Source organism: Carica papaya, chromosome 5 (genome assembly GCF_054855325.1).
Source record: "Carica papaya isolate Zhongbai chromosome 5, ASM5485532v1, whole genome shotgun sequence".
In the NCBI taxonomy this organism is placed as follows: Eukaryota; Viridiplantae; Streptophyta; class Magnoliopsida; order Brassicales; family Caricaceae; genus Carica; species Carica papaya.
In genome coordinates, this window is record NC_142313.1 from 1,026,325 (window position 1) to 1,039,133 (window position 12,809).

General features: G+C 28.8%; 2 protein-coding genes across 2 annotated transcripts; one reads left to right on the top strand and one right to left on the bottom strand.

Moving 5' to 3' along the window:
- Nucleotides 1–2,168: 2,168 nt before the first annotated feature.
- Nucleotides 2,169–3,372, top strand: LOC110821396 (GATA transcription factor 15-like). Its single transcript, XM_022051225.2, has 3 exons — nucleotides 2,169–2,511; nucleotides 2,603–2,770; nucleotides 2,876–3,372. The coding sequence occupies exons 1-3, from the start codon at nucleotides 2,491–2,493 to the stop codon at nucleotides 3,119–3,121; spliced, it is 435 nt and encodes a 144-aa protein (XP_021906917.1). The 5' UTR covers nucleotides 2,169–2,490; the 3' UTR covers nucleotides 3,122–3,372.
- Nucleotides 3,373–9,064: 5,692 nt separating this feature from the next.
- LOC110821204 (hydroxyproline-rich glycoprotein family protein) lies at nucleotides 9,065–10,094 on the bottom strand. The gene has a single exon (XM_022050950.2). The coding sequence runs from the start codon at nucleotides 9,944–9,946 to the stop codon at nucleotides 9,401–9,403; it is 546 nt and encodes a 181-aa protein (XP_021906642.1). The 5' UTR covers nucleotides 9,947–10,094; the 3' UTR covers nucleotides 9,065–9,400.
- Between the last annotated feature and the right edge of the window lie 2,715 nt (nucleotides 10,095–12,809).

Below are 12,809 nucleotides of genomic sequence, written 5' to 3' on the forward strand. Positions count from 1 at the left end.
CTCACAGAAATTCATTAAAAATTTTTATGAAAATGTAAGATTTTATAATAGAATAAAATCGTACGACAATAGATATTAAAAAAATATATAATTTAGGTTACTGTTTTTGGTAAATTTTATTTTTATATATAATAATAAAAGAACAAGATTATAATATATTAAATTAACTTTGTAAATGGTACGTTTAAATTTAACTTAAAAATTTACGTATTAACTTAGAAAACGATCCGAAATCAAAACAAAATTGAACTTTATTCACTTAAATTATGAATTAATATTCATGATTGTTCATAACTATACGTGTGTGTGTGTGTGTATATATTTGTACGTATGCATGAATATTATACATTCTCTTTTTTTTTTTTTAATCATTTGCATATTATATGGTAGACAACGTGTGAATGCATGCGCTATCATGATCAATGACTAGGTATGGTCTATGGAGGATCCTAGCAGGTAAAGCTATTATACATATACATATACATATATATATATATATATATATTCTCTATATGAGGATGGGAAGATACACACATAATAGCAAGGGTCATCGTCTTCTTTTTCAACATTTCTGTCTTCTGTGCATTTGTCGTCACCTTGTATATAAAGACATCAAACACACACACACACACACATCTACATGTATACACGCAGAGATTTGTAGGGTTTATTTACGTGTATATATATATATATATATGTATATTTATATGTATATATGTATATGTGCTCTTTAATGCATGAGACATTGACATTCTTTCAGGTGTGGTTTTGAATTAGCTACTTGGACAATTCAATACCACTCACTTCATTAGGACATAAGTAAGCTATCTAGTACTCCTTTCACTTCACAAATACACTGGATAAGCATATATACACACACACACACACACACGTATATATATATATATATAATAAAACATATATTATCTCATTTGATCTCATCTGACTAATCACTTTTAATGATTTGATTAACATTATCTCAACTTATCCAAACCCTTAAGAGAAGCTACTAAAAGATTATATCCACTAATCCCAGATTATCAAAGATTTAAGTTATTATTATTACAAATTAAAATTAATACTTATTACGACTTGGTTCCCAATGTTTTGTCAAACCCTCATTTACTTATATATCATCATAAATACATATACGATATATAGAGTATGTACTGAAAGATACATACATACATATATACATACGTGTGTGTGTGAAATTAATTAAATACAATCGTACTTCCCGGCAAAGTTCCATGTTGGCAGCTGTTATTTGATAGTCTTCATAAATTGGTGGGGTTTGAGTAAAATTATTTTTAATTATATAAAGTAGGAAAATAATTGTAATATTTATATAAACTTAAAATTGTAAATTAATTATTAATATATACAATTTTAAAAATATACATGCATTTAACCCTTTAAAAAATTGGGTAAATATACATTGAATTTATACTGTATTTTGCAAAAAAAAAAAATCATCATATCTTTCAATATATATATATATATATATTAATTTATTTTATATAATATAATAATATTTTCCTTTTATAAGTCAATGTAAAAGTATAAAACCCAAAAAAATATAATATTGGTTTTAAAATGAATTATATATATTTAAATATTTAATATTTGTTTCTTTTAAAAAATAAAATAATTTCTATATAAAAAAAAAAAAAACTATAAATCTTATGGGAGAAAATATAATTTTTTAAAAAATAATATATTAAAAACTGCAAGGCATATGGTGACCTGACCAATATGAGACAAAAATTAGGGAGACAGGGTACAGAACCCCAAAAAGAAGGGTTGACCGAGGTTGACCAGATTGACGGCGGAGATTCAACAAATCTGAATCTGGACCGGGTACGATTAGAAGTACCTGATTATTTCTCGGAATTTTATTTTACTATTTATTTAAAAAATTCCCCCCTTCCGAAAAAAAATAAAGAGGGGGAAATAATATATATATATATATATTTTTTTTTTGTGATCAACAAAAAAACACTGGCGCCCTTTTTTATACACAAGAAGCAGGAGCCAATTTTTTTGGTGTTTTGGCGGGTGGTTTTTAAGATAAAAAAGGTTAGAACGAAGGGTATTTTGGGTATTTCATAATCCCTGCGTTAGGGTTTCGCGTCCCATTTATAAATCGATTTTTAGATCTGCTACCTGCGTTGTGTGTGTCGGTTTGATGATTCTTCTCGCTAGATTGATTATCATACACACTCATCATCCACACTATTTTCACTGCCTCTCTCTCTCTCTCTTTCTCTCTCTGCATGTTATCGTCTTAACCCGAATATCCGAGCTCCTCCATTGACGATCTCTCTGTTTCTCTTTCTTTTTTCATCTGGGTCTGGTGTTTTTTTTTTTTTTGGTTGCAAATTTGCTCGATCTCTCTGTGTTAATCCACCGGTTTTAGTCCGAACCCAACTCTGGTTTGAGCTTTTGGTGTCTGGGTTTGCTTTAGATTGTTGAAAAGCTCTCTCTATAATGCTGGATCCGAGCGAGAGAGTGAGTGTTCTGCTACGTTTGATCCTTCCGATCTCCTGTTTTAGCCGATCGGCGTTTTGATTCTGGTGTTTTTTTTTTTTTTCATTTACAGGGATTAGATTCTGAAGAAATGAAAAGGAAATATTCATCCGGTGTTTCATCAGACGAGAGCCAAGGGAGCAGCCACAATAATAACAGCCACAACGAGACCAAGAAAACCTGCGCCGATTGCGGCACCAGCAAGACGCCTCTCTGGCGCGGCGGCCCAGCCGGTCCCAAGGTGATTTCTCCGTCGATCCGGAGTAAACTCGTACCACGATCAATCGTGGATTTTACCCGACCCTCCGATCTGATCTGGGTTTTTTCTCAATTTCTTTCTTTTCAGTCTCTCTGCAACGCTTGCGGGATCAGAAGCAGGAAGAAGCGAAGAGCCGTAATCGGCGGAGGATCGGAGAAAAAACCAAAAAGAGCGGGGAACAGTAACGATTCTTTGAACGAGAGATTGTTAGCTTTGGGAAGAGAGGTTTTGATGCAGAGATCGACGGTGGAGAAACAGAGGAGGAAGCTCGGAGAAGAAGAGCAAGCGGCCGTACTGTTAATGGCTCTGTCTTATGGGTCGGTCTATGCTTAATCACAAGTGATTATATTCATAATAAACGAAGAAGTTGTAATGACCTAACCATTTTTATGTGTATTTTTGGGTAATTTTTGCCTTTAGTTTATTTAGCTAACTCTGTATTTTGGGTATGGTGGGGAAATTTGTAAGATGATGTGGGAGATTGATTTTATTTTTCCTAACATAGTAGAAAAAAATCATGATTGTCCCCCTTTTTCTTTTATATATATATATATATATATATGTTCTTAAAGTTTTAATTTTTATATTGAATGTGTGGTGTGGATGGGTTCGTGATAGGCCTAAGAAGAAAATGCCAACTTCTCAATTTGCCTATTATCCCAAAAAAAAAAGTTCAAAACTTTGAAAAGGGCAAAATCAAAAGAAGAAAAATGATATTTCATTTGTACCCCTTTGTAGATTTTATATATATATATATATATATACATACATACATTAAATAATATGGGAAAAATAATTTTAATACTAAAATTTAAATTTATTACAATTATTTTAAATAATATATTCTTTTTTTCTTTGATTCTATTATTCGTAGCTAAGAATTGACCTCTCCATTTTTTGACTTCCCCACTACCAATTTTTTTTTCGTAACTTATTAATAAAAATATTTTTGGGTCTATAAATTTAATTCCTTTTTAAATTATCTAGCTTTTAATGTAGTCGAACTTTAGATATATATATACATATATGTATATATAAAAATTGGTGCATTCCAAAAACTTCAAAGTGTGAAATATGTATTCAATTTTTTGAAAAAAGAAATGGGTTCACTTAAAAATAGAGTTTTTAAAAAAAAAAAAAAAATTGCAAAGAAGATTAACCCATAAATTATCAACTTAATTAGGGGGTTAATAATAATTTAATTAATGATTCCAAGTAGTGTTAACATTCTACATTTCTATCATTTGCTTCATTAAAAATCCATTAATCACTATTTGCAAAGCAAATTATATTATTTATTACTAATTATTAGTGGGTTTAGTTAAAAGACAACTAACACAATCATACTTCTTTGGACTACATTCAAAGAGAGCCAATTATAATTATATGTAATACGTACATATATATATATATACATATTATGGGAAATTATTAAATGTATTAAAAAAATTTATTTAAATTAATACATTAATTATCCTCTATTAAAAAAAAAAAATTGAATCACAATAACTTATAAATTTTTGTACATTTGTCTATGTATGATTGTTTTAAAAATTAATTCGTAAATTATATTTATTATATAACAAGGAAATAGATTCGAATATAATTATACCAAAATTTTGAATGATTTAATTAAAGGGTAACGTAATTGAGAGAAATATTCAGAAGAAATATATATATATGTAAAATTTTATGCACGATACTAATGAGGAAAGTGTTGTTTGGGAATGGGAAAGTTTTTATCCAATAAGTGGATAAATGATTAACATCAAAAAGGGAATTGTGTACGTGGCTATGAACACTCAATCAGCCGCCTTTACGGCACCCAAATCCTATTCCTCCCCCCCCGCTCCCTATAACTATCACCACGTGCGCATCATGCCATTTTAATTTGAATATAACATATATATATATATATGTATATGTAATTTTGTATATGATTATTAAAGTTGTAGTCTATTTATATATTTCAAATTATAATCTATATACTTATAATATAATTTTAAAAAATTTATACCTTTCTACTTCATTTTTTTACAATCTATTATTTTTATATTTCAATATTTTATTATCTCTGAAATTGTTCAAAATTAATTATAAATAATTTTCTTCATTCATTCTCGAATGATATTCTTATTAAATATAATCACATAAAAAATAAAATACTTTTAGCATTCATCGATGTAGAATCGAACCAAACTGAATCAGATCGAGAATCGATTAGGGTTGGAGCGTGTACTGAAAAGGGAATCAACGTTTATCGGTCGACTCCTATATAGACTCGAGATTATCCGATTAGGGTTGGAGTGTGTACTGAAAAGGGAATCAACATTTATCGGTCGACTCCTATATAGGCTCGAGATTACCCTAACGAAGTCGTCTGTGTTGAGGTTAAACCAATATTATTATACGAGAGAGGCCGAAAATTCGATGTAAACCAAATAGCATTACTTCTTTTACCCTTAGAAGTCTTATTGAGGGTGAATGGAGCCCATCATGAAACTTAAGCTTGGCCCAAATTAACTCTTAATTAGTTGAATAAGACTAGGCTTTTCCAATCAATATTTATAAATGGCCCATTCTTTTGCATATATATACTTGAAGATGGGAGAAGACATTAACATATATATATATATATATATATATATATAGATACTTCTTTCATTTTAAAAAATCTCATGTAATTTAAAATAAAAATATTTTCCACCTCATTTCACTTTTTTTTATTACTACCATACACCGACTCACTTATATAGTTATAAAGATCATGTAACGAATACAAACAATCCAGTAATTTAACGGTTAATTGTATTGTTTTCATTTGAATGTCACAAGTTTAAAATTTAATAAACAAACTTGAGTTTTTGAGTATGAAGATAATTAACCGAAACTCTAGTATCATATGAGAAAAGACAAAAGACATCAACAATCATTATCTGTAGACAGAAAAACAAGTATTTCATCATATTACTTATACATCAAAGTTTAAAATTTAATAAATAGACTTGAATTTTTGAGTTTGAAGATAATTACCCGAAACTCTAGTATCATATAAGAGAAAATAAAAGACATCAACAATCATTCTCTATAGACAGAAAAACAAGTATTTTATCATATTACTTATACATCAAAGTTTAAAATTTAATAAACAGACTTGAGTTTTTGAGTCTGAAGGTAATTACCCGAAACTCTTGTACCATATGAGAGAAAACAAAAGACATCAACAATCATTCTCTATAGACAAAAAAAATAAGTATTTTATCATATTACTTATACATCAAAGTTTAAAATTTAATAAACAGACTTGAGTTTTTTAATCTGAAGGTAATTACCCGAAACTCTAGTACCATATGAGAGAAAACAAAAGACATCAACAATCATTCTAAGTATTTTATCATATTACTTATACATCAAAGTTTAAAATTTAATAAACAGACTTTAGTTTTTGAGTCTGAAGGTAATTACCCGAAACTCTAGTACCATCTGAGAGAAAATAAAAGACATCAACAATCATTATCTGTAGACAGAAAAATAAGTATTTTATCATATTACTTATACATCAAAGTTTAAAATTTAATAAACAGACTTGAGTTTTTGAGTGTGAAGGTAATTACGCGAAACTCTAGTACCATATGAGAGAAAATAAAAGACATCAACAATCATTCTCTGTTGACAGAAAAATAAGTATTTTATCATATTACTTATACATCAAAGTTTAAAATTTAATAAACAGACTTGAGTTTTTGAGTCTGAAGGTAATTACCCGAAACTCTAGTACCATATGAGAGAAAACAAAAGACATCAACAATCATTATCTGTTGACAGAAAAATAAGTATTTTATCATATTACTTATACATCAAAGTTTAAAATTTAATAAATAGACTTGAGTTTTTAAGTCTGAAGGTAATTACCCGAAACTCTAGTACCATATGAGAGAAAACAAAAGACATCAACAATCATTCTCTGTTGACAGAAAAATAAGTATTTTATCATATTACTTATACATCAAAGTTTAAAATTTAATAAACAGACTTGAATTTTTGAGTCTGAAGGTAATTACCCGAAACTCTAGTACCATATGAGAGAAAACAAAAGACATCAACAATCATTCTCTGTAAACAGAAAAATAAGTATTTTATCATATTACTTATACATCAAAGTTTAAAAATTAATAAACAGACTTTAGTTTTTGAGTGTGAAGGTAATTACGTGAAACTCTAGTACCATTTGAGAGAAAACAAAAGACATAAAAAATCATTATCTGTTGACAGAAAAACAAGTATTTTATCATATTATTTATACATCAGCATTAATTAGTCATAATATTTTTCTAACAAATAAAAACGTAAAATTTATCATTTTGTGAATTGATAATAATTAATTACGATACATAATTTAATAAGACTTAAAACTTATATCATTATTATAGTAGTAGGAGTACAATAATTAAATTATACTTTATAGTAATGAGTTTGTTATATTATTTTACGAATAAAACATTACGTAACGATTAAATTTTTTTAATCGAGATAGTTATAACCTTTTTATTAAAAAAACATTACGTAAAAATACGGAATAAGCTTTTCTTAGAAGGGCTTGTAGAGAAGAGAAATCCAATTTTAATGGCCGCCGCCGCCGCCGCCGCCAACGCCACCACCACCACCACCACCATTAATTCAATTCAGACCACATTAACATCTCTTACCTACTCATTAATGTACTGAATCCCACCACCTGCCTCTCACTTTATTTTTCTCTCATTTTTATTTTTTTTAAAAAATATTTTATATGTATAATTATATTATATTATATTATATTGTATTTTCCATTATTTTTAAGTTAATCATAAAATTATTCTTAATTTGCATGTTTAACGATAACTAGTAAAAAAATAATTATAAATTAGTAATAAAATATTTTTTAAAAAAATGTATGTTGTATAAATTCAATATACAAAAAATAAATAAATAAATAAAGGAGTTGTATTATTATGTGTGTTCATAGGATGCCTTGCCTACTTGGGTGGACCCCACCAGCATCCCATCACACACAACAATGTGTGTATGTGGATTACAGCTAATTATTTCTCCGCTATCTTTTTTTCCTCCACATAAATTATTATTATTATTTTTTATCTTTATTCAAAAATTAAATAGGATTAATTTATTTTCTTACAAAAAAATTGTAGTAACACTTTCATAATTAGTATTATTAATATAAAAAAATTATTATATTTTTTAATTGATAAAATTTCTTTTTATTCTATAAATTGGCATTTAAATTTAGATATCTTTTTATTAAAAAAATATCAAGTCAAAATTTGTACACAATATTTATTTTATTTTTTATAATGTAAAAATTTTATTAAAAAATATTGACGATACGGGTAAAAAAAATTAATAAATAAATTAGTATTTTTTTTACCATTTAACTAATCATAAGAAGGAATTAAGTAAATTATCTAGAATTAAAAATGATTAAATTATTTTACTTTGATATATATATATATATATATGTGAGGCAAATGCAATTTATGGCTCAAGCAAAACGACGTTGTTTTGGGTGGCTTCTTTTTCTTTTTTTTTTTTTAATTTGTAAATTCTAATATTTTAATTTAGAAAAAAAAGGACAAGGCGACTTTTTTGAATCACATGGGAAAGAATTATGGAGAAAAGGCAAGAAGAGTTAAAAGCATATGGAAAAGCCAACCCCCCACCCACCCCGGCACTCTCTCTCTTTATAAACTGTTTAATTAATCATATCGATAATCATGTTTAGGAATATTAATTATAATTATATCTCTAAATTATTGTGATTAGTATAATAATTATTTTCACGTTACTCTAGAGTTGAATTTCTAACTTCTGTTTCTAAAAAGGGTAAAAGAAATTATCTTAGAATAGAGAGAGAGAGAGAGAGAGAGAGGAGCGGAATCTCGTAGTCAACGATTCGCTACGAGAAACCATACTATACCCAGATAGACCCCCACGGTCGGACCAGATGATCAGACGGTACAGATCTTTCTAGGGGCTGCTAATGAACTTAATTGTTTACCTACAACCATCCTTGGTGTACCTCGTTATCTTATATCCAATTAGATTATGCCACGTCATCACTAAATATATTTTATTTAGTATATTTGTGGGTAAATATAGCCGCCAGCACTGACTTTTATAAATAATGTGTAGTAATTTTTGTACGTATGGATAAATGGAATAATCTACCGCCAAAACAGTATAAACAGAAAATTAAAGTACTAATTTGGATAATTTGGATTCCAATAATTAATTAATTAATTATAATTAAACATTTAATATTGATTTAACAAAAATTACATACAAATTACCAATAAATTACAGATTATTAATATTATCATTATTTTTTTTTTTCTTCTTCCGCATCATCAGAATCAGAGACCAGAGAAAGAGAGAAGAAATAATTACTTAAAGAAGAAAATTTTCTCAAGAGAAACAGATGCCAACCTCTGTCCATAAAACGGTGTCGGATTGATCTTTTCTTCTTCTTCTTCTTCGGACAGGCATCAACCGTCATCAGCTCTCAATTCCTCTCTCTTTCCCTCTCCTCCGAATTCCCAGATCCGCTGATCTCCGTCAAACCAAACAGAGAACAACAGAGAACAGAACGGCAACGGCGTGACCCAGAAACTCTTTCCTAACGGAAGCGGCCGTGGAAGGAGAAGACGGAGGAGGGTTGTAATAGTAGAAAGGGAAGTACGGGACAATCGGGTTGGGAGGCGGTGGTGTAGGATAGTAATTTCCTTTGTTCGGCGGGGGATAATAATACACTCCTCCGCCGCCGCCTCCGCCAGAAGGTGGCGGGTAATTGTAGCTAGGCTGAGAGGGTGGCGGCGGCGAGTAATAATAAGAACTGGGCGGCGAAGGTGGTGGAGGGCAGATGTTGCTCGCCGGCGGAGGAGGCGACGGTTGAGGTGGAGGAGGAGGAGGAGGAGGAGATAGGTCTGGCTGGCATGGATTATCGCAGGAAGAGCACATTGTGCATGCGATCTGGTATTTTGATGGAGTCGCAGTCGCATTGGTTTCCGGGCGGGTGGATTCGGCTGTGGCGGGTGAGAGTACTGTAAGTTGAAGCATAAGGAAACAGAGAATGGAGAGTCTGGTTTTCTGGGTTGTCGCCATTTTTTGACGACGGAGCTTCTCCGTACCAGTGAAAACCAGTCAGTGTGTGTGTATATATATATATATATCTGCGTATGTATAAAGATCGAGAGATCTCAAGTGGGATGAGAACTAATCAAGAAAAAATTAACATTAAGAAACATAAAAATGGAATGAATTTCAGTTGTGTTGGAAAAGATTGAAGGAGATGAGTGCAGGGAAGGAGTGGAGAGAAGGAGAGGAGAGTGTGGGAGTGGGAGGTAAGAGGAGATTACTATTTTTGTTGCTGGGCGATTTAAATAATGGAATCTTTTTATTTATTTATTTATTATTTATTATTTTTAAAAGGTAGTGAATGAGCCGAAAATTCTTAAAGATGACACCGACACGTTTCACTTTTAACGGAAACGACGGAGGCACTTCCAAATACGCCCAATTCCGTCAATTCCGTTAATAAACTGGTTGAGTGGAATTACGAAGTTACCCCCAGATTTGTCACGTGTCGATTGGCAAATGGATGGTTGTTATTTTTCATTTTTATTTAAGCTTTTTAAATTAGCTAATTATATTTATTTAATTAATTTTTTAGATAATTTTAGGGTTGTCGTTGGAGTGAATAGCAAATAATAAATGGAAATGTACAGTCATGGTTGCGCGGCTTTACCAGAGAGTAGATGACTTACACGTGGAAGCACAAAACCCGTTGGATCATGTGATGACGTGGCAATTGCAGCGTAGACGTAAAGGAGACGCAAGTTCCACGTGGTGTTCGCCTTATTTACTTAATTATTTAATAAATGCGGTTTTTACTTTAAAAAATATGATAAATATAATTTGTTAGATTAGAGAGTTTTTTTTTTTTTTTTTTTAATTTTATTACATCTATAAAAATTTTATTGAATTTTTAAATCATTGTGTTCGAACGGGTCATAATTTGTTTTAAATAAATTTTATTAATACACTAATAAAATTATAAATTACATTATTAAATTAAACTATATAGTTAAAACTTTATTATAAATTAAACTATATGTTTCCCATGTATGTCATAAATGTCAAATGTATTGTACAAAAAATATAATTATGCCACTAATCTAACGGCTAGTTTGCATGTAACAATTATATATATTATATTCCCAAGTCAATAAATCACGTATTGATGTACATATTACACATCATAATTCAATTAAGTACATATCATATATATATATACAAGAATTAGAGAAAATCATTTAAAAAAAATGTGCTAATAATCAAATTCTAAACTTGATTTACAAATTGGCACTTGCATATAACCAAATTGAATTATTAAAATTCACCCAACTAATATTTAATTTGCTTTAATTAGCCTCGTAATTTATGAAAATAATAAATAAACATGTTACATGTTTAAAACATGCATTTTATCTCGTGCGTGTGAGTGTATGTGCCCTCCAAACAAGGGATAAGACCCTCCATACCACGAACTTTCCCGTATAGATACATATATACTTTATTTTAATAATAATTTATTTTATACCAAAGTTATATTTAGTTGTATATCTAATCAATGAGCGCATATGGTGACGGCCGCCCACATGGGCTTTCCAGGCTGGTTTTATGGGTTGCGAGGTTGTAAATATAGTAATGTATAAATTATATTATATGGTCATTTATTTGCCTAATTCTAATTATTATATACTTATTTACATTTATGAAATGCTAATTCCTAAGTTTTGGACCGACCAAATTCACTAAGAAGGAGCACGTAACCTTGTTGTGTGACGAGTTTCCCATCAATTTTTTTGGTTATTACTTGTTATGGAATAATTATTTTAAAATTGTAATTTTTGGAAAATCATATTCAATATACACATATATATATTAACAAATATAACATTGAAATTATTATATTTTTATATGAAATAAATATTTTGTGACGTATAAAGTTTTATTGGTTAGTATATAATATAAAATTAATTAATTGGGTAAATTTGTAAATGACAAAATAATAATACTAATAAATATAAATAATGAGGGTATAATATATAAAGGCAGACAAAATCTCTTGTTAGGTTGGCAAATGTATATATACATATATATATATATATACATGTATATAATTTATGGGGTCCCCTTTTGTTGATTCTGTGGGGAGAATTTGCTAGTGCGGTTTTTTATATCATTATGCTTTCTACCTCACATGTCCTTTTGATATATCATTGAATATAGTTTATGTGGGTTATATTATATAATAAATATTTATATGTTATTTGAATATAAAAAACCTAATGTTTTATAAAATCAAATATATTGGGTTTTATTATAATATTAATGAAATTAAAAAAATAAAAATAAAGAGGAATTTGATGGGTTTTTTTCAATAATTTAATTAAATAATAAATTAATATTTTAAAGTCACTTTTTAAAAAATAAAAATAAACGTTGTTAGAAATCATAAATTCTTATATTATATATTAATTATAGTATGCAAGTAGGTAATATACGAATTAAGTTATGTACAAATTGTATTATTATATTTTATTAAATTTAAAATACGATTCAAACCCAAACTACCATGACAAAAATTCGCATTCAAACAATCTTAAATTTGTCACATAATTCAAACAATGTTTAATATTTTCATATAATAATCTAATTAAATTTCATATATTATAATGTTTAAACAATGATTCATAACGTAAATTGATGCCCCACTTTTTAATTAATTAGTGTTTTAAATATTAATTAGCGGTCCAAAAAGTCATCAACAATTTTTATGTTCGATTCTTAATGGGCTAAACTCATACGATCAAATATAGTAGTTTAGCCGTTATAATATTTGTGTTTTATTTAAAAGTCAAAAGTTCGAATCTCAATAAAAATATATAGTTAGTCATTGTAT

What these genes read in the sequence shown, in the direction of transcription:
- LOC110821204 (XM_022050950.2), bottom strand. Translation starts at nt 9,946, where the DNA reads ATGGCGACAACCCAGAAAACCAGACTCTCCATTCTCTGTTTCCTTATG.
- LOC110821396 (XM_022051225.2), top strand. Translation starts at nt 2,491, where the DNA reads ATGCTGGATCCGAGCGAGAGA. An exon ending in TGCTGGATCCGAGCGAGAGA is followed by an intron (nt 2,512 to 2,602) that starts GTGAGTGTTCTG and finishes TTTCATTTACAG; the next exon opens with GGATTAGATTCTGAAGAAAT. An exon ending in GCGGCCCAGCCGGTCCCAAG is followed by an intron (nt 2,771 to 2,875) that starts GTGATTTCTCCG and finishes CTTTCTTTTCAG; the next exon opens with TCTCTCTGCAACGCTTGCGG.